Source organism: Ips typographus, linkage group LG14, assembly GCF_016097725.1.
Source record: "Ips typographus isolate SLU linkage group LG14, UJ_Ityp_2.0, whole genome shotgun sequence".
Classification (NCBI taxonomy): domain Eukaryota; kingdom Metazoa; phylum Arthropoda; class Insecta; order Coleoptera; family Curculionidae; genus Ips; species Ips typographus.
This window is the reverse complement of record NC_138435.1, coordinates 51,916-79,734: the sequence shown is the minus strand read 5'-3', so window position 1 is coordinate 79,734 and position 27,819 is coordinate 51,916. Positions and strand designations below refer to the sequence as shown.

Sequence of the window (27,819 nt, the reverse complement as noted above, 5' to 3'; positions counted from 1 at the left end):
GTACTGTTAACCAAAATATGGACAATTTTCATCCGTAACTCCTTGAATAGGAACGGGAGAATTCAGAAATTTGGTCACGTGATACATATTATCATTGGTTGGTTGATCATCCTTGGTTGATTCAGGTAGGAGAACCAGCTAAAGGTGTCCAGAAACGTCAAATGTCAATGTCGCCAGCAGTCTAATCAGAAAATGCTCCATTTGGTTGCTAGACTGTTTGGGCCACCTTGTAGAAGCTACGCCACCCAGAGGATCAGCACCAAATGCCTCAAAGCTGGCGAAGACGTAACCGCCCACCATTACACAAACATTTATATAGAGTGAATCACTGTCAAAACTATTTCCAGCTGTCCAAAAAGTATCCAATCGTCAATCACGAGTACGATTGCATTGTGGTGGGAGCTGGTGGTGCCGGTTTGAGGGCTGCTTTTGGATTGGTTAAGAATGGCTTCAAAACTGCTTGCGTCACGAAATTGTTTCCGACCAGATCGCACACTGTGGCCGCCCAAGGCGGTATCAATGCCGCCCTGAGTAACTACGAAGATGATTATTGGGTGTGGCATCATTTTGATACAGTGAAAGGTTAGTGATGGTGTAGAGATTGAACTTCTGGAAAAATTAATCAAAAAAAAACGCGATGCAAAAGGTTCAGACTGGATCGGAGACCAGGACGCCATCCACTACATGACCAGGGAAGCCCCGAGTTGTGTCCACGAGCTGGAAAACTGGGGAATGCCTTTCTCCAGAACCAAAGATGGCCGCATCTATCAGAGAGCTTTTGGGGGACAAACCCTGAACTTTGGCGATGGCGGACAGGCGCACCGAACATGCGCAGCAGCCGATTCCACCGGCCATTACATGTTGCACACTCTGTACGGTCAGGCGTGTCGTCACAATGTCGATTTTTTCATCGAATATTTCGTTCTGGATCTGTTGATGGTGAACAACGAGTGTCGAGGAGTGATCGCGTGGAATCTGGAGGACGGTTGCCTGCACAAGTTTTGGGCAAAAAACACCGTCATATCCACCGGGGGATATGAACGGGCATATTTCTCCTGCACAGCCGCCCACACCTCCACTGGAGATGGTACCGCCATGGTGACTAGGGCTGGGCTGCCTTTGCAGGATTTGGAGTTTATCCAGTTTCACCCTACCGGGATTTACGGGGTGGGGGTGTTGGTCACCGAAGGGGCAAGAGGGGAAGGGGGATTCCTCCTTAACAGCAAGGGGGAGAGATTTATGGAGAGCTACGCTCCCCAGGCCAAGGATTTGGCTTGTAGGGATGTGGTGGCCAGGGCTATGACCGTTGAAATCATGGAAGGAAGAGGTGAGTGACGTATTCCTGTATTTTACATTATTTTGATGGCATTTTTAGGTTGTGGCCCGGAAAAAGACCATATAATGCTCCAGCTACACCATCTGCCTAAGGAAACAATTCTCAAACAACTGCCGGGTATCCGTCAGTTAGGGTTAACTTTCGCTGGGGTAGACATCCTTAGGGAACCAATCCCAGTAATACCAACGGTGCATTATACCATGGGCGGAATACCAACCAATTATAAAGGACAAGTTTTAACCCAAATTGGACCTGGAAAGGACCAAATTGTCAGAGGATTGTACGCTTGTGGGGAATGTTCTTCTGTTGGAGTACACGGAGCAAACAGGTGATTTTTTAACCTACCATACACAAATTACCAGTTAAAAAAAGAAGATTTTAGGTTAGAGTCGTTAATTCTGCCACCAGAAATCATTCTGATACATTGCACAACTGCAATCAAATAATACAAGCTAGAAGTGACTTACACTGACTATTTTGCTCGCATCATTTATTGTAGAATCTTCTATGGGCTAATTGAATGCTTTTAGAGTGTTCCGAGTCACATTTAAGAGCTGTCAAACCTAGAATGTCAGCTAGAAATGTTTAAAAGAGTTGAAAACCAGTGATTAGTTAGAAAATGGAAGATTCTAAGTTAGATTTATTGTTCTGCTCGCATCATTTACTCTAGAATCTTCTATGGGTTAGTTGGAGCTTCCTAGAAGCTTCTAGGTTCAAATTTACAACATTTCAACATAGAAAATAATCTGAACAACGTCAAAAAAGTCAAGTTAACTTGGAAAGTAATGGATTCTAAGTTTGTATAGGTCTGCAGAATTCATTCTATAACCTTTTATGGGCAAGCCAGACTGTAGTAGACTCGTTTTTCTACAGAAATCCTTCTATGGGTTAGCTAGAATGTTACTGAAGCGGTTTTTCACAGATTGGGAGCAAACTCCTTGCTCGAACTGGTGGTTTTCGGTAAGGCAGTCTCAGAAACCATAACCTCAACCTCCTGCCCGGGTTCTTCGGTCAAAATGAACGAGGAACTCGGTTCGGAAACCTTACAAAACTTCGACCAAATGCGTCACAACAAAGGCAAAATCACAGTAGGACAATTGCGACTGAACCTGCAAAAAGCGATGCAAAAGTACGCTGCGGTTTTCCGCACGGAACAAACTCTACAAGAGGGCGTTTGCAAGGTGAAGGCGCTGTACAAAGAGCTGGACAATGTCCAGATCCAGGACAATGGAATGATTTGGAACACGAACCTGGTGGAGTACTGGGAGTTAAAAAATGCCTTCGTCAACGCTTTGCAGAGCATCACAGCGATGGCGGCTAGAAAAGAATCACGTGGGGCGCATGCTCGGGACGATTTTCCTGTCAGAATGGACGAGTTTGATTACTCCAAACCGGTGAGGAATCAGAAGAGGAGATGTTTTGAGGACCACTGGAGGAAGCACACTTTGAGTTGGATGGACGCTGCCACTGGAGAGGTATAGTCTATTCCTTATGACGGTTCTGGTCACTGAACAACAACTGGTTTTTAGGTCTGTTTGACGTATCGCGCGGTCAATGATTGCACTCTAGATGACAAGGAGTGTCCTACAGTGGCTCCCAAAATTAGAACTTACTAATTTTTTTTTTAATCATTTAATAAATGTAGTGTTTGTGGCAAATGATTGGTTGTTTTCCTACAATTGTGAAAACCAAAATTCAAAACAAGCGTAAAACTTGTAAATTCAAGCTCGAAATCGAAAACTTGGTTTTTGTACCAAAACGTCCCTGCTTTCCAATTGTCACCAAACCAAATTGTAGCAGTTGAACGTTTTTTTTGGAAACCGAAAGCTTCCTACTGTCAAAAGTGCTGCCTAAAAGTCTTTTTAAAGACTTTCAATTGTCAAATCACTATTGGAAGCATTTTAATGACTAGAAATTGTCAAATAGATGCTGTTGAACGTTTTTTTGGAAACTGGAAGCTTCCTACTGTCAAAAGTGCTGCCTAAAAGTCTTTTTAAAGACTTTCAGTAGTCAAATCGCTTGTGGAAGCGTTTTAATGACTAGAAATTGTCAAATAGATGCTGTTGAACGTTTTTTTGGAAACTGGAAGCTTCCTACTGTCAAAAATGCTGTCTGAAAGTCTTCTTAAGGACTTTCAGTAGTCAAATCACTAGTGGAAGCATTTTAATGACTAGAAATTGTCAAATAGATGCTGTTGAACGTTTTTTTGGAAACTGGAAGCTTCCTACTGTCAAAAGTGATGCCTAAAAGTCTTTTTAAAGACTTTCAATTGTCAAATCACTATTGGAAGCATTTTAATGACTAGAAATTGTCAAATAGATGCTGTTGAACGTTTTTTTGGAAACTGGAAGCTTCCCACTGTCAAAAGTGCTGCCTAAAAGTCTTTTTAAAGACTTTCAATAGTCAAATCACTAGTGGAAGCATTTTAATGACTAGAAATTGTCAAATAGATGCTGTTGAACGTTTTTTTGGATACTGGAAGCTTCCTACTGTCAAAAGTGCTGCCTAAAAGTCTTTTTAAGGACTTTCAGTAGTCAAATCGCTTCTGGAAGCATTTTAATGACTAGAAATTGTCAAATAGATGCTGTTGAACGTTTTTTTTGGATACTGGAAGCTTCCTACTGTCAAAAGTGCTGCCTAAAAGTCTTTTTAAGGACTTTCAGTAGTCAAATCGCTTCTGGAAGCATTTCAATGACTAGAAATTGTCAAATAGATGCTGTTGAACGTTTTTTTGGAAACCGAAAGCTTCCTACTGTCAAAAATGCTGTCTGAAAGTCTTCTTAAGGACTTTCAGTAGTCAAATTACTAGTGGAAGCATTTTAATGACTAGAAATTGTCAAGTACGGTTTTATAAAGCTTTTTTTTTGTGCTTTGACATAGTTTTGAGAGGATATCTCCCTTGTGGGGGTAAAAGTGTTGTAATGCAATCCTGTAGAGAGTGAAATTTCATTGAACGGAAATTGTCGGTTCGAGTCCGAATGAAAAATGTCCAAACGCCAAAAATTGCTTCCTATCAGTCAGTTTTTGTTCACGCGGACAATAAAGAATTCGATTTCAATTAAAATCAGTCAAAGAAGAAGAGGAAACAACCGTTGTTGATCGGTTCCAAGCAGCATCCGCGTTATTGCAACGGCTCTTTCTCTTTGCCCATAAACACACACTGATGAGGAGAGACGTGTGTATGTTTTTGAACCAAAAGTGACGTAGCAAGCTTAAACCTCCAATACACACAGTCCTGCTATAAGTTAACTGGTCTTGGTATACCGCTATAATCAAAGGAAGGACCCGTTAGAACCGACGGGTACATGCCAATGACCCCATCCGCTGGTTTCGTGTGCTCCTCCACCTGGGGAAGCCTGATGATGGCCGATTCAGTCACGGACGTAACGCGCAACAACAGGTGCTGCTGACCCCTTCGTTCGTCCCGGTGGACAGGACAGTTTTTTCGGGGCAAACCGCCCCCTAGTGGCGTGTACGGGCACCCTAAATGAGCGTCGGTTCGTGCGTCAACCTTTTAGTCACGTGACTGATTTTGGTGTTTTTTTGGATGGTGCACACAGTGTTGTTTGGATTATGACCCCTGACTGTCACTTGAGGTGAGTGTATCCCCACTTTTTTTTACTGTTCCTGTCAAACAACTGTCATTTTTAAGTTGATTTAAAAAAAGTGGGAAAAACAGACGTAATTTATCAAAAAAAAAATTCAAAAAAACACAACATCTGTCATATTTGACATTTTAAATTTAAATGGCACCACTGTCAATGAAAAAAAAATGGCTTGTTTTAGGCAATTTGTATACTGAAAGGAGTGACGTATCTGTCAAACTAAAACAAAACTGTCAATCAAACTTAAAATTCAACCAAAACTGTCTATAAAGTACATTACACAAACTATTTTAGTTTAGGATTTTGACAGGTGACCTATATTTGTCAAACAAAAATTACAACTGTCAGAATTAGAAAAACCGTAAAACTGTCAATATCTGCTCAACAGGGCAGTGTGCAAGTTTTCACAGGTTAGACATTTTTTGATACAGTGCACAGTTTCTGAGATATTCAACAAAGTGTTTTTAATATTGACCTGTGCAGCAGCACCAGTAGTTAGCTGTGACATTTTTGGGCATAACTCCAAAACGGGTAACAAGAAAAATCTGAAATTTTGTCACGTGACCCTGAAAGGCAGTGTGCAACTTTTCACAAGTTAGACTTTCTTTGATACAATTTACAGTTTTTGAGATATGAACAACAAAAATCATTTGTCCTCTTTTTCTGCCTATTTTTCTCTAAGAAACACCTTAAAAGCCATTGACCTCTAAGTCGAGTATTGCGTGAATACTAAAGTGTCTTTAACATCTGATTAAGTTTTATTTGGGGAAGTCAAGCGATACGCGATTAATTAAGGGCGCAAAAGGGGTGAGAAAGTCCTTTAACCCTAAAATAACCGAAAAAAAATGACCAAAAAACAGGCAGCACAAACATGGATTTCCTTAAACGTTTCAGCCTAGAAATAATAAAAGAAAGTGCTTACTTAATAGTTTAACGTGCAATTTACATTTCTCGTAATAATTCCAGCAATTAAAGTGACTAATAATCGCCTATCTAAGGCTTTTTCCTAATGCTGATGCAGCCCAAAACAAACTTTGTACGTGTTACACTAACTAACTTGGTTAATAGAAAACAAAATTGCATTGTAGACAGGATGTCTGGGAAATGGTTCGTATTTTACAATTTTTTTCATACATTTTGAGCAAAAAAGTACAAAAAAACTGATTTACAACGCATTAAACTAGCCAGAAACACCCAAAAACTGTTTGAAATAGTCCAAAACACTTCACATTAGCCTAAAACTGTCAAAACGAACTTAAAACATGTTAACTCAGCCTAAAACAAGCTAAGTTAGCCTAAAAACGCTCTACATTCACTGAAAACTGCCAAAATGAGCTTAAAACATGTTAACTCAGCCTAAAACACCTAAAACAAGCTTGAAAGAGTATAAAACAACTCATAAGAGCGTAAAACTTTCAAAAACTAGCTAATTCAGCCTAAAACTGTCAAAACGAGCTTGAAACTGCTACAAACATGTTAACTCAGCCTAAAACACTTTACATTAGCTGAAAACTGCCAAAATGAGTTTGAAACTCCCTAAAACGCTCTAAATTCGATTGGAAAACTTTGAAGTAACCTAAAACACTATAAACTTAAAAAGAACAACACAAAACAGCCTAAAACTTCCAATGTTAGTCTAAATTGGGTTTGGGTTGTTCTTTTCGTGAATACAAAATGGTTTAAGTCACTTGTTGTATAAATAACTATTAATAAGCCTAAAATTTCTAAAAACCGCTTAAATTGAGACTATCTCAGAAACGGTGTATTCTATCAAAAAATGTCTAATTTATAAAAAGCTGTCAAAATGCCTCAAGGGTCACGTGGTCTTTCTTTAGATTTCTGTTGTTAACCGTTTTGGAGATATGGCCCAAACTATTTCGGGTAAAAAAAAATTGTCATGCAGATATTTATACGTTTTTTTTTTTTTTTTTGGTTTCAGATTGTTCCGATAAGTCTAATACGGATGTAAATCGAGTGAAACCGAAATAAAGATCACCACAACCATGTTTCTGGGAACTTTTGGAACTTTTAAGAAGAAAAAGGAGTGAATTAGTGCTTTGAACCAATCAGAATTGAGTTTTCAACGAGTTTTAGTGTTGTTAATTGAAGCTTAAACCAGTTTGTGTAATTCTTGCCTTTTTAACCGAAGATTCCACCAGGATATGCTACGATGCCCAGTACTATACGAGGTAAGTGTTAATTTAATATTTTATAGGTAAAAATATTACTTTTAAGTCAATTTTCATAGAAAACTGTCAATTTGTTTAACCGAACAGACGTAAAATTTAATAGTGGAATATACCGTTTGTCGAATTCGTAAATAGCTGTAAAATACAGGCACACCTCGAAATATCTTTACCAAATTGCTTTAGAACCGTGGGTCAAATATTAAATAACCCAATGGGTGATGAGTATTTGCATTAAATTACCATAAGTGCAGGTAATTTATTTTTAAATACACGTTGCTTTAACCCTAAATTACTCCCTTATTTGGCAAGCTGAGCGTCAAAATGTCATAGAAAGTCAGTTGTCATTTTGTTTGATTTATAGGTCACAACTCTTCAGTCAATCGTCAAAACTGTCAAAATCTTAACCAGAGAGTTACCAATTGCTAAAAGCAATTTAAGTTTGACAGTTTTTTGTGTTTTGCAAGTTGTCATTCTGTTTGACAGATATGTCATTGATTTTGAGTTAAATTCCACAACTGTCAAAATCCTCATCAAACATAGAAATTGCCTTTGAAGTGGTAAACTCCAGATAAAGTGCTTTACACCAATTCTGCGGTCTTTCCAGTGTGTTTGACAAGATTTTACAGCTCAGTCATTTTATTTGACATCATCACTAGAAGGCTGCAAATCGCTTTGTACTACCAAAGTGCAATTTTTTAAATACTAATTGCGTTGTCTGTCAAATCATGTTTGACAGTGGTGACATTTATGACAGTCGATTTGACTAGGGATGTGCTCTATTCAGATTAATAAATTGCCCAAAATAACGCTAATTGACTCGACTCGGTTCGAAAGGAAGAACATCTTGAGCAAGCTCGAACGGTACAAAAGAAGAAAGAGTTGAAGGTTGTTGACCTGTGAAGATGCCAAAAATTCGCCAAAGACCTTGCGGGCAGTAAAATAAGATGGAAGAACCGAAAGAAGCGAAGAATGCGGTTGCATTTCACCTTAAATCCACTGAATAAACGTAAAACTCATCAAGATACCCAGGTAGACCAGGTGACCAGACACCATTTATCATACCTGTAAATCGTTATTTTCCAACAAGATCAGATTACGCAAATTCATAGTTTTGATTGTATTGTATACCTCCATAGACTCCCACGCTGTTTTTTTAGACTTCTCAAATTCACCCGGAGCCAGATGCGGAAGATCGGGTGGCTTTAGGTACTGTTAGGTCTGCTTAACACCATAAATTTTATTTATTTCAAAAAAATTCTAACTCTAAAACTACTGAACTTAACGCAATGTTTTGAACGCTGATTTGTAGCTACATCATTCAGTAACATGAGATAAAAATTCTATTTTCCTGGATTGGTAACTAAAATCACAGTGGGCTAAGATGCCGTTAAGGTAAGACAAACTCACTGACTATTCTGCTACAACGGTTCCTTGTTTCCAGAGATTTTTTCCATTAATTTTTTAGCTCCAGGGAAGTCAAATTCATTGCGTGTTATGATGGAAACAATTGATTTTCCAGAAAAGTGCGTGTGTTGGAGAATAGGGGCGTCGAACTTCACGGTATTGTAATGAGTTTGTATTTTTAGTCAGAAAATCGTATATTAGTTAGAATTGGAAACGCACGTCACAACTGTCAAAAAGCAACTCATCAAACTATAAAATGCAATTAATATGATTTCTAACTGATAGTACTGGTTCCATGCAAGTTTTGTCATTTTATAGCTTCATGGAGGAGAACTTCAACTCTCTCATTCACACAGTTTTGGACATATGGGCCAAAACCGCTAACCCCCCCCCCCCCTTCTCTAAAAAACTTTCAGAACCAATTTTCAGCCAGATCAAGACAATTTAGGCCAATCTGGCAAGTGCGCATCCAGTGCGCACACTTCCGCATTTATGTCTTCATGGATTTTCCCCCCTTTTGCGACTGGAGCGCCCCCTGGCGCCCGATCAATGCAAAAACGCGACGTATATACACAATAATAAGAAAATACCGAAAAACGTGCCGAAAATCCAGGCCTTTTGACTGGGAAAAACGGGAATTTTTCCCTGGATTTAAACCAGGTTTTAGTGCGGTCAAGTGAGTGGGAAAACCGGGAAATTTCCAGGAATTTCCAGGCCAAATCGATCAAAAATTATCGATTTGTTACTTGTTATTCAACCCCCCCAAAATGTGTTCGGTATTTTCTTCAATTTGAGTGTTTTTTTTCAGTTTTTTTACACAAATTTTGCAGTTTTTTTTGGTTCGCCCTGTATAGAAAGCAATATATACTATATACTATAATTTAGAATAATATTAAAACACCAAATAAGACTGTAACCCAGACTGAGGCTTGACTGAATTTACACCAGATATTTTAAAACGTTTTTGGTGTTTTTTTTGGCAAAAAATCTTGATGTAAACGTTTTTTGATAAATTTTTCTTCGTGCGTGTGTGTGTGTGTGTGTATTAAGTGTAAACGCAATCAAAACTGGCGTCCCAAGACAACCAAATCACCATCGAGCTTCAGGAGGTTGAAGACGTGAGGGATGCCTCACCACAGCCTCAGGAGACGACCTCCACCACCACCACCACCACCACGGCCAGGCAGGCCTCCACCACCTCACCACCCAATACAATGACAGGTAAATGGTTTTTTTCCTGGTCTGTGCGGTTCGAATCTGGCTATCCGAATGGCCTCACCAACTTCATGTCCAAACCAATACAAACAGTGTATAAATCATATTAAATGATTGTTTATAGGTCCACGAGTCGAATTCTGACATATTCCAATCTGTCACTGTACTCAGTCAAAATTTCAGATCCGTACTTGCCCTATTATAGGAGGGAAGTAATTGGCAAAAATGTGTCCAACACACGAATGCCAAGAAAATTTTCAATTATTCTTCTTCTGACTTAAAAACGAAGAAAGGCAGGTCTTACATCATCCGCTAAATATTTACATGACACGTCCAAGTGTCAACGATCTATTCACCTAGTGAGAACCATCCAGTGGCCTTGCGTGAACCAAGAAGAAGAAAAGAAGAAGACAGAAAGAGAGAGAGAACGGCATAATCAAAAGAGGCGCGGCACTGGTACCCGCCTAACGGAGCGTATAACAGTACCATCGAGCTGGTGACCCAGTGCGATGGTACCGCTAGGCGTCAGGCCAGAAACCGTGGTTCCCATAATAATCGCCCAGATGGGTGCGCAGCTTATTTCTCACCAATATTGCATAATATGGTGGTACCGGATAGACGCATCTGCATATCTAAGTGGCCCGTGAGATATTAATTATTATTGAGTAGCAAGAATGGTTCCCGTTGATTCTGTCTCTCTGTCCTCAGTACAACCAATTATGCACTGTTTTGTTTAGACCTGAATTACTATCTTATTTGACTGACAAGGTGTGAACTTTTATATGTCGATGGATAGTCAATAAAATGGACTTTTCACTGATATGCCACATTACTTGATTGGTTGAATGGTTTAGCCGTTAGAGGGCTTCAAAGTTGACCCAAGTTTTCTGTTCAACTTTTATGCATTGTTGTGTTTAAACCTAAACAACTCCCTTATTTGACCGACAAGGTATAAACTTTTATATGTCAATGGATAGCCAATGAAATGTGCTTTCTAACCGTGTATAAACATTAGTCAATTAGTTAGACAGTTTGGCCGAGAGAGGGTTTTAAACTTGACCAAAGTTTTCTGTCCAATTTTCATACACTGTTTCGTTTAGACCTGAATAACTGTCTTATTTGACTGACAAGGTGTGAACTTTTATATGTCGATGGATAGTCAATAAAATGGACTTTTCACTGATATGCCACATTACTTGATTGGTTGAATGGTTTAGCCGTTAGAGAGCATCAAAGTTGACCCAAGTTTTCTGTTCAACTTTTATGCATTGTTGTGTTTAAACCTAAACAACTCCCTTATTTGACCGACAAGGTATAAACTTTTATATGTCAATGGATAGCCAATGAAATGTGCTTTCTAACCGTGTATAAACATTAGTCAATTAGTTAGACAGTTTGGCCGAGAGAGGGTTTTAAACTTGACCAAAGTTTTCTGTCCAATTTTCATACACTGTTTCGTTTAGACCTGAATAACTGTCTTATTTGACTGACAAGGTGTGAACTTTTATATGTCGATGGATAGTCAATAAAATGGACTTTTCACTGATATGCCACATTACTTGATTGGTTGAATGGTTTAGCCGTTAGAGGGCTTCAAAGTTGACCCAAGTTTTCTGTTCAACTTTTATGCATTGTTGTGTTTAAACCTAAACAACTCCCTTATTTGACCGGCAAAGTATAAACTTTTATATGTCAATGGATAGCCAATGAAATGTGCTTTCTAACCGTGTATAAACATTAGTCAATTAGTTAGACAGTTTGGCCGAGAGAGGGTTTTAAACTTGACCAAAGTTTTCTGTCCAATTTTCATACACTGTTTCGTTTAGACCTGAATAACTGTCTTATTTGACTGACAAGGTGTGAACTTTTATATGTCGATGGATAGTCAATAAAATGGACTTTTCACTGATATGCCACATTACTTGATTGGTTGAATGGTTTAGCCGTTAGAGGGCTTCAAAGTTGACCCAAGTTTTCTGTTCAACTTTTATGCATTGTTGTGTTTAAACCTAAACAACTCCCTTATTTGACCGACAAGGTATAAACTTTTATATGTCAATGGATAGCCAATGAAATGTGCTTTCTAACCGTGTATAAACATTACTCAATTAGTTAGACAGTTTGGCCGAGAGAGGGTTTTAAACTTGACCAAAGTTTTCTGTCCAATTTTCATACACTGTTTCGTTTAGACCTGAATAACTGTCTTATTTGACTGACAAGGTGTGAACTTTTATATGTCGATGGATAGTCAATAAAATGGACTTTTCACTGATATGCCACATTACTTGATTGGTTGAATGGTTTAGCCGTTAGAGAGCATCAAAGTTGACCCAAGTTTTCTGTTCAACTTTTATGCATTGTTGTGTTTAAACCTAAACAACTCCCTTATTTGACCGACAAGGTATAAACTTTTATATGTCAATGGATAGCCAATGAAATGTGCTTTCTAACCGTGTATAAACATTAGTCAATTAGTTAGACAGTTTGGCCGAGAGAGGGTTTTAAACTTGACCAAAGTTTTCTGTCCAATTTTCATACACTGTTTCGTTTAGACCTGAATAACTGTCTTATTTGACTGACAAGGTGTGAACTTTTATATGTCGATGGATAGTCAATAAAATGGACTTTTCACTGATATGCCACATTACTTGATTGTTTGATTGGTTTAGCCGTTAGAGAGCATCAAAGTTGACCCAAGTTTTCTGTTCAACTTTTATGCATTGTTGTGTTTAAACCTATACAACTCCCTTATTTGACCGACAAGGTATAAACTTTTATATGTCAATGGATAGCCAATGAAATGTGCTTTCTAACCGTGTATAAACATTAGTCAATTAGTTAGACAGTTTGGCCGCCAGAGGGTTTTAAACTTGACTAAAGTTTTCTGTCCAATTTTCATACACTGTTTCGTTTAGACCTGAATAACTGTCTTATTTGACTGACAAGGTGTGAACTTTTATATGTCGATGGATAGTCAATAAAATGGACTTTTCACTGATATGCCACATTACTTGATTGGTTGAATGGTTTAGCCGTTAGAGGGCTTCAAAGTTGACCCAAGTTTTCTGTTCAACTTTTATGCATTGTTGTGTTTAAACCTAAACAACTCCCTTATTTGACCGACAAGGTATAAACTTTTATATGTCAATGGATAGCCAATGAAATGTGCTTTCTAACCGTGTATAAACATTAGTCAATTAGTTAGACAGTTTGGCCGAGAGAGGGTTTTAAACTTGACCAAAGTTTTCTGTCCAATTTTCATACACTGTTTCGTTTAGACCTGAATAACTGTCTTATTTGACTGACAAGGTGTGAACTTTTATATGTCGATGGATAGTCAATAAAATGGACTTTTCACTGATATGCCACATTACTTGATTGGTTGAATGGTTTAGCCGTTAGAGGGCTTCAAAGTTGACCCAAGTTTTCTGTTCAACTTTTATGCATTGTTGTGTTTAAACCTAAACAACTCCCTTATTTGACCGACAAGGTATAAACTTTTATATGTCAATGGATAGCCAATGAAATGTGCTTTCTAACCGTGTATAAACATTACTCAATTAGTTAGACAGTTTGGCCGAGAGAGGGTTTTAAACTTGACCAAAGTTTTCTGTCCAATTTTCATACACTGTTTCGTTTAGACCTGAATAACTGTCTTATTTGACTGACAAGGTGTGAACTTTTATATGTCGATGGATAGTCAATAAAATGGACTTTTCACTGATATGCCACATTACTTGATTGGTTGAATGGTTTAGCCGTTAGAGAGCATCAAAGTTGACCCAAGTTTTCTGTTCAACTTTTATGCATTGTTGTGTTTAAACCTAAACAACTCCCTTATTTGACCGACAAGGTATAAACTTTTATATGTCAATGGATAGCCAATGAAATGTGCTTTCTAACCGTGTATAAACATTAGTCAATTAGTTAGACAGTTTGGCCGAGAGAGGGTTTTAAACTTGACCAAAGTTTTCTGTCCAATTTTCATACACTGTTTCGTTTAGACCTGAATAACTGTCTTATTTGACTGACAAGGTGTGAACTTTTATATGTCGATGGATAGTCAATAAAATGGACTTTTCACTGATATGCCACATTACTTGATTGGTTGAATGGTTTAGCCGTTAGAGGGCTTCAAAGTTGACCCAAGTTTTCTGTTCAACTTTTATGCATTGTTGTGTTTAAACCTATACAACTCCCTTATTTGACCGACAAGGTATAAACTTTTATATGTCAATGGATAGCCAATGAAATGTGCTTTCTAACCGTGTATAAACATTAGTCAATTAGTTAGACAGTTTGGCCGCCAGAGGGTTTTAAACTTGACCAAAGTTTTCTGTCCAATTTTCATACACTGTTTCGTTTAGACCTGAATAACTGTCTTATTTGACTGACAAGGTGTGAACTTTTATATGTCGATGGATAGTCAATAAAATGGACTTTTCACTGATATGCCACATTACTTGATTGTTTGATTGGTTTAGCCGTTAGAGAGCATCAAAGTTGACCCAAGTTTTCTGTTCAACTTTTATGCATTGTTGTGTTTAAACCTAAACAACTCCCTTATTTGACCGACAAGGTATAAACTTTTATATGTCAATGGATAGCCAATGAAATGTGCTTTCTAACCGTGTATAAACATTAGTCAATTAGTTAGACAGTTTGGCCGCCAGAGGGTTTTAAACTTGACCAAAGTTTTTCAAACACTGCCTCGTTTAGACCTGAATAACTGTCTCTAACATTAGTCAATTAGAAACAATTGTTTCTTGACAGTCGATACGTCAAAATTGTTACTTCTGTGAGAAGAACTATCTGCATGAAATTTGGAAAAATTGCGACTTTGACAAGTCAAAATGTAAGATTAACGAAGATTTTAGTGATGGTTTTCAGTAAATTTTGTAATTGATTTTAAAAAAATGTCCTTTTTTGGGGTAAAAACCGCGAAACGTGGCAACGCCGCTCTGCGACAATTAAACCGGGAATCAAGTCGTGCGTGGCAAGAGGGAACACCGCAAAGTAGGCGCTGGCGTGACGTCACGAATCCTTCCGCGTACGTCACGCTTTCGGGGGCAATAAACTGCCTTGAAAGGTCGGGTTCGAGTTCAGCAGCGTTGCCAGTTGCGTACACTGGCCGCCAGGGAGCGTATTGTTGGGTAGTGGCTTGGTTGTCGTGCTCGCCGCCAAGTGGCGCCACTCGTTTAACGTTGGCTAGAAATGTTTAACTAGTGCTAGAAGGTTCTAGTTTGTACCAGGTTGTAGCCCTACAAAACGCCTTATAAAATTAATACAATTAATTAAACAAATATGCAAGGTATACCATAATTGAGCGGTTGGCAATCAATTTTTACTGTCGTTACTTTGACAGCTTGTAACTCAGTTATTTGAAGGGCTAGAAAGTTCTAATTCATACCAGTTGTAGCCCTTTGAATTATCTTTTAAACACACCACAAATTTCAAGTCATTTTGTAATGGCAAACCAGTGGCGCACTATCAAAAGAGAGAATTGATTGGATTAGTTTTTTTTTAGCTGTATTACTTAATAAAATTCAATTAGCAGTCACTTACGGAATAATATTAAATTACGTGCAGGTACCACCTGTTTTAGTAAATTAGTCAACAAACTGTTTGGGTTCATTATAAAGTGCAGATTTAAATTGTTTTTCTAAAATTTACCAGATCCTAAGGATTGTGTGTATGACGTATTAGAGCAATGAATTAAGAATTTTTTGATATAATTTGAAATTGAAGACTTTTTTGCTTCAGTCTGTATCCGGTAATAACCGAAATGATTGAATATGCGTACAGGACGTCGAACGTAAACCAAAAATGAAAGTTTATTAATCAATACAACAATCTCAAAATTAACATAATCACTTTCAAAATTTCGTAATCGTACGTAAGCGGCGTGTGGATGAAAATAAACGAGGTATTATTATCTGGTTTATTTGTAATTCAGTAGTTTCTCGTTTCTTTTAAATAGTTTTATAGAGAACCGATCAAAACTGGAACCTTCTAGCCCTTCAAATAACCAAGTTATCAGCTGTCAATGTAACGACAGTAAACCTTGATTAACCAGTCTAGCGCCCGTTATGTTCCCTCTGGCGGCCAAACTGTCTAACTAATTGACTAATGTTTATACACGGTTAAAGAGCACATTTCATTGGCTATCCATTGACATATAAAAGTTTATATCTTGTCGGTCAAATAAGGGAGTTGTTTAGGTTTGAACACAACAATGCATAAAAGTTGAACAGAAAACTTGGGTCAACTTTGAAGCCCTCTAACGGCTAAACCATTCAACCAATCAAGTAATGTGGCATATCAGTGAAAAGTCCATTTTATTGACTATCCATCGACATATAAAAGTTCACACCTTGTCAGTCAAATAAGACAGTTATTCAGGTCTAAACAAAACAGTGTATGAAAATTGGACAGAAAACTTTGGTCAAGTTTAAAACCCTCTCTCGGCCAAACTGTCTAACTAATTGACTAATGTTTATACACGGTTAAAGAGCACATTTCATTGGCTATCCATTGACATATAAAAGTTTATATCTTGTCGGTCAAATAAGGGAGTTGTTTAGGTTTAAACACAACAAAGCATAAAAGTTGAACAGAAAACTTGAGTCAACTTTGAAGCCCTCTAACGGCTAAACCATTCAACCAATCAAGTAATGTGGAATATCAGTAACAAGTCCATTTTATTGACTATCCATCGACATATTAAAGTTCACACCTTGTCAGTCAAATAAGACAGTTATTCAAGTCCAAACGAAACAGAGCATAATTGGTTGTACTGAGGAGAGAGAGACCGAATCAACGGGAACCATTCCTGCTACTCAATAATAATTAATATCTCACGGGCCACTTAGATATGCAGATGCGTCTATCCGAATTAAAAGGGCTACAAACTGGTACAAACTAGAACCTTCTAGCCCTTCAACTAACCGAGTTACGAGCTGTCAAATTGATGCAAGTAAAATTTTGACGTAACTTGTCAAATAAGGGAGTTATCATTTACACCCTCTAGCGGCCAAACAGTCTGATCATTCGTCATCGTGTGGGAATATTTTGTGGAAAGCTAAAATTTGCTCTATCTTTTGTATTCCATGATATTTTGCCAAAAAAACTTGTGAAATAAAAGAGTAATTTAGGGTTGAAGCAACGAATGTCAAAAACTATGTGATTTTATCGTGTTACAATACATTTGGGACACACTGTATATTGATCAAAACCACACAAATTTCCCAACTTGTATATTTTTTAATTTCTAATTATTTTTGTTTTAGGTAAGTGCAGAGAGGCGTCACGTAATACTTAGTTCTTTCCTGGACGGGACTATGTAAGTATAGGAACAAATTAAACGACGAAAACGTCATATTTTTTGACAATTTAAGAATAACAAGTAATAACTGAACTTTACGGTACACTAGTCGGTAAAACAGGATTCTGGCCGGTAAAACAGGTACCGCGCAACTTTTCTCGCTTAAGCCAACGACCTGCGTTTTAAGGTAGGTTGTACAATTTACGATTATTTCCCCCCAAAGAGAGGTATATTATGCACGCACTATTCTTAGTACTACCTAAGTACCGCTCGTAAACATTCGGTAAACGCACACAAACGGTTTATTGCAAAACTTAGCAATAAAACATACAAATAATTAAACAAAATGGCCGTGCTATTACGTAAAAGTTGTTTTTTTTTTCACTCTGTTAATGGTAATTAGCCTAAGTCATATCGGTCGATAAATCGCTTAAGATTGTCCTTTTTTGGGTTTTTTTCGATCGATTCGATTTATCGATCGTTCGTTTTAAATGTCACTTGCTTACAGCAATTTATTTTTGCTGAAAATGATTTCAGTTTATACACGAACATACATTATTAGATTTCACTAGAATGGCCGATTAACTGAATGTAAAAAGTATTCTGAACATTTTTGGTGTCTTGCAAAAATTCCCTAAATCTCAAATCTTTTCACTCTTTTTTCGGAAATTTGCAATCAAATTTTCAAAATTCTGTATCTTGGTTATTTTTTGAGTTACAGGAACCATGAATATCTCAAAATGTTCGTTTTGAAGCCCTCTTTTAATTTCCGTTAGCTTGGCTGTGACATACAGAGGATGTCCAAAAATTTGTGAAACTCCTTCCCCCTCTCAATCCTACTAAGGGCGGGCGGAGTTCAATCAACGCTAGATCACCCTGTACATTTTCAGTGAAATAACAGAAATTCTAATTAAAACCAGTGGAACGTCGAGACGAAGCAAATTTTACGAAAATATAGGTCAACGTCCAAAATAATTTCTCGCCTTTACCTGGGTTAACCACCTCGAGTTAAATTTAACCACTACTTTGCCCACATCATGTGCAAACGTAATGAAAAATTCAGCCATAATTTTCCATTCAAATTACCAGTTATTTTCCCAAAGGATAGCGTGTAGAATCAAGAATGTGTTGTTAACAATATGTTTTTAATTCGGAGATCAGTTATACCACATAAACTGCACGTCGGAAAAAATGGGACAGCAAAAGTTAGTGAAATCTATAAGAATTCAAATAAAAAAGTTACAATCATTCAAAAATTAAAAAAATGCCGTTTTTGCAAAAAGTCCAATTTTAGCAATTTTTAAATTTGCTCCAGGAGGGTTCCAATGCACAGCAAAGGGCATATTTATGCCAAAGGACCTTAAATTAGGTGAAATAAGCACAAAAAAAGCACTTTAAAATTTTTAATTTTTCACAAAAATAGAAAGAATGGGGGGGTATTAGGGGTCTTTTTTTACCACTTTTTGAAATTCAATATCTCGGTAACATGAGGAGCTATAGAGGCCATTTTTAACCCATTATGTAGTATTTTTTATGCTTCTTCGAATGGCGTAGGAACGAATTTTCTGCGAATTTAAATAAAAGAGCTACGATTTTTCAAAAAGTCAAGAAATTCAATTTTTGTCAAAAGTGCAATTTTGGCAATTTTTTATTTTGCTCCAAGAGGGTTCCAATGCACAGCAAAGGGTATATTTATGCCAAAGGACCTTAAATTAGGTGAAATAAGCACAAAAAAAGCACTTTAAGATTTTTCACTTTTCAAAAAAATTGAAATAGAGTTTTATATAGTGAATTGTATTTGGTAGACCAGTCGAAGCATAAGATGTTCAAAAAATGTAAAACTCCTGAACCGTAAAAGATATTTTAGTGATTCTTGTATTAGTTTGTAGTCAAATCACGTGGTATTCTCTGTAAAAAATCTCACTTTGATTGGTGCGAAACCAAACTCACTACAACACAATCAAGAGAGAGCAAAGTTCAAAAACTTTCACATAAGTTCGTGTTCCTTTTCAGCATTGCTTCATCGTTTTTAATAAATTACGTATCATTAAAATTACCAAAAAAATCACACATAAAGAGAAAACACATGGTACGACCGGCAGTATCATTCAATTGAACTGAACCAAATTACTAAAGGTTCTCACGGTTTTTTTTTGCTTGTGGCAGGTACCGTTTAGCCACCCTATAATTTTTAGATTGGGTACCGATTGTTAAGTGGGTGAATTCGATACATATCAAACATATGGTGCGGTTCTAACTGTTCTTTTTACTCGGGTTCCTGTGTAAGGAAGCTGATATCTTGCACCATCTTCCTAGGGTGCCTATTTTATTTTGTATTAAACTTTAAAAACAAAAATTGTTTGGGGATACCTAAAGTTAGGCTAATTTGTTGAATTCAGGCTAACCTAACCTAACTTTTCCGTTTTATTCGAGTAAACCATAAAAAAACGTGTTTTCTTTGTTAAAAAATAAAACAAGTCACTTTTTCTGTAATACAGTGTTGTCACACATTTCTGCTTTAGAATAATACAGGGTGGTTAAAAGAGGATTTCAAAGGCTACAATTTGATATATTGAATCAAACTGTAACTGTCAAAATAATCGAGAAACGCTCTGTTAAACTCTGTTAATACACGAAAAGAATTTCGAAAATTTGAACGCAACTTTCTCCAAAAAAGTGAAATATCTCGGAAACGGTTAGAGATCCGGAAATTTTGCAAGAGATCAAAAATGTTCAGAACACTTTTTTCCACCCTATGATAGAACAATTTTAACTTATATGCAGCTATATTTAGAAATGAACGCAGAATTGTATGTATTAGCTTGACCTAAAGTGCTGGCAACTTTACGAGAAACTACAAACCATAATTCTTGACTTTATTGCAAGTTTTAAAGTTCAGCAATATTAACACAATTTGTGTTTTGTTTATATTTAACCAACTAATGTGTCATCATACGAACAAAATGGCGGTAAATCCCATATTGCTGAAGATATGCATCTACATCAACAACTATTCAAAAATCTATGGAGAAGAAGATTCTGAGTGTTCTTTTTGGTGTCTATTAATCTTCCATTGTTCATTGTTTTGCATTTTATGCAATGAAGATGGCGGATAACGGCCCTATCAGTGGCGGTACGTGACTGTTAGAGACCTAAAATGTTACACCACCAAAACATTTTAAAAATTAAATTTTTCTGAGAGGTTTTAGGTTAGAAAGTTGATTTTTTGGTAAAATGCAGCCGAAATATGGCGGATTAAGTGGGATTTTTTCAAATTACGGAGTTATTCCAAAAAAATGGCGCCACAGTACAAAAACACTTAAGAGGTTTGACGCCCTCTAGCGGCCTAAACCAACACCTAATTCCTTATGTTTATATTGTTTCAGAAAGCTTTTCCTAAAATTTCCACACCCAAAAATTCGTGTTTTTCAGACCGAAATTAACCAAAATGACAACTTTGACAGATTGAAATCCAATATGGCGACTGTCAGTATAGTAGGCCAGTGAAACCAGTCATTTTAAGCACAATTTCGGTGCACTTTAACAAAAAATCGCCCATAACTCGCTTATTTGAAACATTCTGTATAAAAACACTAAATAACAAAAGAAAGCTAATGAATGGGGCTATCACATGACGTTGAGCGGGCATGGCTAAGTTGCACCGTTTGGCCGCTAGAGGGCGTCAAAGTTGACTACATTTTTTCACAGTTTTTACTAAATATCTCGGGAACTACTCAAGTTAGAAGTTTGAAATTTTACCATGGATGCACAACAGGAAAACGCAACTTTTCCTTTTTATCCAGTTTTTTCGAGAAACGTACCGTTTGTCCGAGAAAAATCAAAAACGGTTTTCTTGACAATTTTCAAAGGCGTCCCTCCCATCAAATTTTAGGAAAAGCTTTCTGAAACAATATGACCACGTGAATTACGTCAAACACGTATTCTTACGTACAAAAGATGCCCTGTGATTGGTTCTAGCCACCTGGCAAAGTTTCAACTTGACCTGATCAACCGTTTTTGAGATATGCCAAAAAAACTTTCGGCCAATACACTAAATTTCTATAATTGGGCGCGTCTAAACGACCGTACTTGCAATAACCCTCGATCATCTGCCAAATTTGTCTGTACAGGCACGTTTTTCCGTCTTATTCGCAGCTCAAATTTCTTATAAAAATAAGAGAAAAAAACCAGTAAATGGCACATTTACGGCAAGCCACGCGTTATGATGAACTCGTAAATCTACCAAACGCATTCCTTCCGTCTGGTTTAATAAACATGTCATCCGTAAGGGGGCTCTGCCCTCTTACGACTTAATGAGAAACGGAATTCGTGCTGTCGGTTTATTAAAAAAACAAATTTTTTTTTTTAAGAAAAAATATTTGTTTCTGGTTCTATTTGTGTCAATCTTCATAACTGGCATAACTCCTAAATTTAAATTATAAAAAAATGTACAGTACCAAAGCTGTACTAACCTAAAAAATAAAGTTTTGGTGAGGAATCAAATTTACCTTAAACACACATAAGCTTCCCTGAAGAACCATTTACTGGGACGAAACTAGTGAAGCTACAATAATGATTTTTTGACCAGTGGTTGCTCTTGGTATTACTGGTCAAAATTGCAGCTTTACCGCTTGAAAATTAGGCCGATGTCGGAATTTTTCCTTTGAGACGTTTCCCTTAAGTACCCAGAGGTATCAATCTCACTTTAAATTTTTGGCCCTATTTTTATGGTGCATTGTCCCACTGTAAACCAGAAAAAAAAAACGTGATTTTACAATGTTTTGACGGGTAAAACCATTTATAGACCGGAAATGGTACAGTTTTCTACCTTTTGTCGATTGATGGGGATTTTTTACTCAAAAACCGACGCCATTGTGGTGACGTCACGTCGCGACGTCAGCGTCTCTGGAATTTTTAATATGCACGCAAAATGCATCCGGAATAGTTGAGTTTGATGACATGTTCCATATAGCTGTGGAAAGTGGGTTATTATTGGTCTTTATGGTACATTACTCGGTTTAATATACCGGGTGTACCAAGAAAACGGAGACGTGTACAAAAATTTTGCACGCGCAGTTTGATAGAGCATTTCAAGAGGAACATTTTGGTTTTTTTTCCGGTCACTGAACTCCAAAAAATAACCGAGTTATGACGTTTCAAACATGACACATCCTATACACTTTTATCAGAGACCCTCAAAATGTTTGTTACCCAAATTTGGGTGTTGGGACAGAGTTGGACTTCAAGAGAAACATTTTGGTTGACCGAGTTGGTAAAAATTGTAAGAACTACGTCATGTGACTTGATAATTCAATTTTTGCTTTTGCAACACACTGTAAAGTCCCATTGACATCTGTCAAAAATTAGTCACGTGACCTTTAAAATGTGGTTTAAACTTTAACAATTTGGTAATTTGGGGTCAATTTGTCTTTCCGCTTTGCTTACTTTTTACGAAAAAAGGTGCTTTTTGAACGAAATCGTGCGGAAAAACATGAAATGCCAGTGTTAGGCAGACGAATTTGCGAATCAACCATTTTGTCTGTTTTTTTTTTTACTTTAAACATATAAGAAGCAACAAATTAGTGTTTTTTTAAGGTAAAATACAAAAAAAAAAAGTTTAGACCTTCAGAATTAGGGTGTTCCCAAAATTATCCCAAAACATTGACTTGACGAAACAGTATTTGCTTTTTAAGGGTTTGGTGCTCCAAATAACTCACTTTCACTCTCGTTTTTGATAATTTCACTCTCAATTTTACTGCACCTTACGTACTCAAACAAAGTCGTTTATATGATCTCGTTTTCCATATGCGGCCACTGTAAAGCAATGGCAATTCATCAAAATGCCCGTTTTTACGACATTAAGATACGATCTAGACCAATTCGCAATCAATGGGTGACATATGCGTAAGAGCAAACTGGAAAAAATTTGACCGCGCCCTTTTTTGGCCGTTCTTCAGTCTAGTTTGCGGTGTTTGGCTCTTTAGCCAATCACAATGGACGATTTGTCAACTGTCAATTGATTTGCGTGGTTGTCTACACGCCTGTATGGTCACGTCACAAAATTTCAGATTTATGTCTTTAACCGTTTAGGAGTTATGGACGAAAATGTGACTGCACGTTTGCATTCGCCTGTAACGAAATGACAGCTGTCAGTTTCCGTACAATCACCGTACGACGTTTGTTTGACAGCTGTCAAAAGTAATTTAGTAATTCTCGTTTGTCAGAATAGACAAAATATCACTAGTAAAGTGACATTTCACAAAATGGTACTTTAACCACTGTGTAGTAGGTAGAAACACAAAAAACTTGAACCATTAACCTATAAAAGCACGGTACTGTGTTGTACAAATTAAGTTTTATAGCTCGAATGAATTACTTTTAAATTTGACATTTAAGTTAGTTGGACTGACGGGACAATTACTGTCAAAATCACTCGTATAATAATAATATACAGGGTGCAACAAATGTAGGTTTAGTAAGAGGTTCACTCACCCAACTCAACTCAATCACCCTGTATATTTAATTTTAAACAATTATACAGGGTGTTTCTGGTTGTGCTCATTCTAGTTTTGCGCTGATTACGTAATAGAAAATTGCATTTACCACATTGTGGTCGATAAATTTTCGTAACTGTCTACCAGTGCGGTAGACCAAGCTAATTATAATAATTTACTAGTTTAAAATGCCAAAAAGTCCGGTTTTACACCAATTTTTTGTTGCTCTGGAATAGATACAAACTTGCACGTACAGTGCAATACAAATTAATTGACACTGACGTCACGCACGTGCACCAAGCTTCCGCAAAAACTCTCTCAGTGACTCACTCTTACTTAAAATTCGGTTAGAACCCAGTTTTGGGTGCATTTTTATCGGTTCTGACCCTTTATTGCGCTTTATTGGCAGAAATATTTATGACAGGTCGTAAATCGGCGTCATTCTTACAAAAATATGGTTCGACCACGTTTTTCGTCACAATAGGAAAATGGTTTCGCACGTTTTTTGATGTTACAATTTAGAAAATTTACTTTAAAAACCTAAAAATTGACTTGACAATTACATTTTACACTTGCAGGTCAATTATCAATAATTTCATGCGCAATTTTTAATAAATAAGTCAAATTTCAAGCTTCAAAATTAACTTATCAGAGTCAAATTTAAAAGTTTAAAACTTGAAAATTGACTTGATACAGTGCAATGTGTCTGTCAAGCCCATTTTCAAGGTTTAACAGGTTTTTAGAGCAAATTTTAAGTTAAAACTGTAAAAAACAAAAATAGTAAACTTGAAAATAGAATTGTTGGACAAATTTCAAATTTTTAGGTCAATTTTCAAAGTTGAAACTTGATAATTTACTTGACCAAGTCCTTTTCAAGGTTTAATTGATTTTTCAGGCTAAATTTTAACCAAAAAATGTAAAAACACAAATAGAAAACTTGAAAATTGACTGGTCGATCAAATTTAAAGTTTTAAGGTCAGATTTAAAAGTTTAAAACTTGAAAATTGACTTGATACAGTGCAATGTGTCTGTCAAGCCCATTTTCAAGGTTTAACAGGTTTTTAGAGCAAATTTTAAGTTAAAACTGTAAAAAACAAAAATAGTAAACTTGAAAATAGAATTGTTGGACAAATTTCAAATTTTTAGGTCAATTTTCAAAGTTGAAACTTGATAATTTACTTGACCAAGTCCTTTTCAAGGTTTAATTGATTTTTCAGGCTAAATTTTAACCAAAAAATGTAAAAACACAAATAGAAAACTTGAAAATTGACTGGTCGATCAAATTTAAAGTTTTAAGGTCAGATTTAAAAGTTTAAAACTTGAAAATTGACTTGATACAGTGCAATGTGTCTGTCAAGCCCATTTTCAAGGTTTAACAGGTTTTTAGAGCAAATTTTAAGTAAAAACTGTAAAAAACAAAAATAGTAAACTTGAAAATAGAATTGTTGGACAAATTTCAAATTTTTAGGTCAATTTTCAAAGTTGAAACTTGATAATTTACTTGACCAAGTCCTTTTCAAGGTTTAATTGATTTTTCAGGCTAAATTTTAACCAAAAAATGTAAAAACGCAAATAGAAAACTTGAAAATTGACTGGTCGATCAAATTTAAAGTTTTAAGGTCAGATTTAAAAGTTTAAAACTTGAAAATTGACTTGATACAGTGCAATGTGTCTGTCAAGCCCATTTTCAAGGTTTAACAGGTTTTTAGAGCAAATTTTAAGTAAAAACTGTAAAAAACAAAAATAGTAAACTTGAAAATAGAATTGTTGGACAAATTTCAAATTTTTAGGTCAATTTTCAAAGTTGAAACTTGATAATTTACTTGACCAAGTCCTTTTCAAGGTTTAATTGATTTTTCAGGCTAAATTTTAACCAAAAAATGTAAAAACGCAAATAGAAAACTTGAAAATTGACTGGTCGATCAAATTTAAAGTTTTAAGGTCAGATTTAAAAGTTTAAAACTTGAAAATTGACTTGATACAGTGCAATGTGTCTGTCAAGCCCATTTTCAAGGTTTAACAGGTTTTTAGAGCAAATTTTAAGTAAAAACTGTAAAAAACAAAAATAGTAAACTTGAAAATAGACTGGTCGGTCAAATTTAAAGTTTTCAACTTGAAAATTGACTTAATTCAATAAAACAGGTGAAGGCCTGGACAAAGTTTGAAAAATCTTTCGTTAAAACAATTGAAAGAAATTTTGAAAATTTCAACGTTTCGACCACCATCATCAAGGCCTAATTTTCAAATTTGAATGTTGACTTAACAGGCAGAGTTTAAGACGAGCAGTTGAAGGACTAAACAAATTTTGAAAAACCCAACGTTTCGACCGTCAGGCCATCATCGGGGCGAAAAAAATTCATAAAAAACCGAGACCTGCGCCTATGCCGTACAGCTTTCTACTTTGTACAGAGAGCCCGAATGTGGTGGACTGGTGGATTTGTTTGGATCAGTTATCTGCAAGACATCGTCGCGTAACTGTCGCTCGTGTAAACGTAGCCTTAAGGCGTAAGCGGAAAGGTGAATGAACGCGCGTAGTAAACGCGCTTAACCGACCGGTTAAATTTAACCGCGCGTCGATAATTCGGCTCTTAATTATTGTTATGGAATCGAGACGGTTTCAGGTTAAATGCGTTGTGGTTTGTGACCTGGTGATTGTTTTGTGATTTGATTTTAGTGATCGGATTTTTTGGATTATTTTTTTTATTAATCCAGGTTTGTTTTCTGTTTTTTTTTTTTAAATAAATAAATAAAATTATTGAGTGGCAATTTGATGTATTTTTTTTTTGTACCGGAGGCCAAATTTTTAGAAAGAAAACATTTTGAAAGTTTTATTACAAGTTAAGACAAAAAACAAAAAATTTTAAATGAAATTATTTCAAAATATTTTAAAATAATGAAATCGTCAAAGTTGTTGATGAAATCCACAATTTCAGTCACATTTTCAATTTTTATGATTTAAATTAATAAACTTTTTTTCTCACATGATAAATTTGCAATCAATAAAAACTATGATTTCAGCATTTAAATTTTAGCAATGAAATAGACAATTTCATTATTTTCAATTATCTATTAAATTGTCACTCTATAATATTTTATATATAATAATGTTTCATGGTAGATCCGTTATTAATTCAGTTTTATTCAGGAAAAATACTGAACAAGTATTAACTGCAGTAAAATTAAGTAAGTCTTTAATTTCAACAATTATGATACAAAATTTAAGATTTACTTGAAACTGAGCTTTGTGTGTAGTTAAAGCGACACCTAGCGACCAATCTGATCCCTAAACAACCTACCTCAACCTAATTCGAATATCATTCCATTACCAGGAAATGTTATGTGATACTGCCCGGTGTTATATTAATACATTGTTTGATAATGCGAGTTGCTATATGTATATTCAAAACCAAACTAAATTGCAATCACGTCACAGTGGGGAGAATATTTGCGTTGTTGCGATAGTTTGGAAAATGGTCAAACAATTACAGGAAACAGCCAAAATATGAAAAACTATCCTAACTGACTCACCCTGTATTTTACGAGACATCAAAATACAGGGCGGTTCAGTGGTAATCGAGGGGAATTTCGATTGTTGCGTCATTCTATTGTACTGTGATTTTATCATACTAAAGAAAACTCGGTGGAAAACATTCTAACGTGCAGTTTTCTCGACGTCAACAAACCGGCAACTAATCAATACGGAAAATGCGCCCTAAAAGCCCTTTAAAGGGTACAAACGACAGTATATTCCCTTTCTTTTCATGTAAAATGCCTTGTGATGGGAAAATACATTGTTTAAAAGAATCAAAACTATTTTTTTTGGTAATTTTCCAAATCAAAAACCTTGAAAAACGATTTGACAGAGAAGTTTTTAATTTTTTAAACAGTCAAGTTTAGTAGCAACTTTTCAAGTCAATTATAAGTCACGCTTGAAGCGAGCTCTAGAAACATGAAAATTGACTTGATAATCAAGTTGTAAGCTTGTACGACAAGTTTTAAGCCAAAAAACTTGAAAAGTGATATGCGAGTCAAATTTTCACTATTAGTGCTCTGAACATCGCAGACTTGGCCGGCACGTTCTCCAGATCTAAATCTTTTGGATTATTTTTAATGAGTTTTCTAATTTCTGAGCTTAAATTATTAGAGAGGAATGGAAATTTTAGTTCACGTGACCACTATAACACACAGATTTCTGATCAACTGTCAACAATTCCGAATTGCACAAGTTGGCAACACGAACTGTCAATTCTTC

The 27,819-nt window shown here is 36.2% G+C and overlaps 2 protein-coding genes across 10 annotated transcripts in view; both read left to right on the top strand.

Moving 5' to 3' along the window:
- Window positions 1-76: 76 nt before the first annotated feature.
- Window positions 77-2,997, top strand: LOC145737554 (succinate dehydrogenase [ubiquinone] flavoprotein subunit, mitochondrial-like). Its single transcript, XM_081992255.1, has 6 exons — window positions 77-285; window positions 348-582; window positions 647-1,327; window positions 1,376-1,664; window positions 2,259-2,811; window positions 2,866-2,997. Exons 1-6 carry the CDS (start codon window positions 193-195, stop codon window positions 2,950-2,952), a joined length of 1,938 nt encoding a protein of 645 aa, XP_081848381.1. The 5' UTR covers window positions 77-192; the 3' UTR covers window positions 2,953-2,997.
- Window positions 2,998-4,720: 1,723 nt separating this feature from the next.
- LOC145737556 (putative nuclear hormone receptor HR3) overlaps window positions 4,721-27,819 on the top strand; it is a 57,789-nt gene continuing 34,690 nt past the window's right edge. For 3 of the 9 annotated variants that reach the window (XM_081992266.1, XM_081992265.1, XM_081992263.1), the window contains exons 1-2: window positions 4,721-4,932; window positions 6,881-7,130. Coding sequence is in view for 2 of the 9 variants with exons in the window: in XM_081992268.1 (XP_081848394.1) it covers window positions 7,112-7,130 (19 nt within the window). In the remaining 7 variants the exon portion in view is untranslated. Of the gene's footprint in view, window positions 4,933-6,880; window positions 7,131-9,114; window positions 9,756-26,065; window positions 26,280-27,819 lie in introns of those variants that run through there. The other 6 variants (XM_081992267.1, XM_081992264.1, XM_081992268.1 and 3 more) reach the window with 5 other exon arrangements.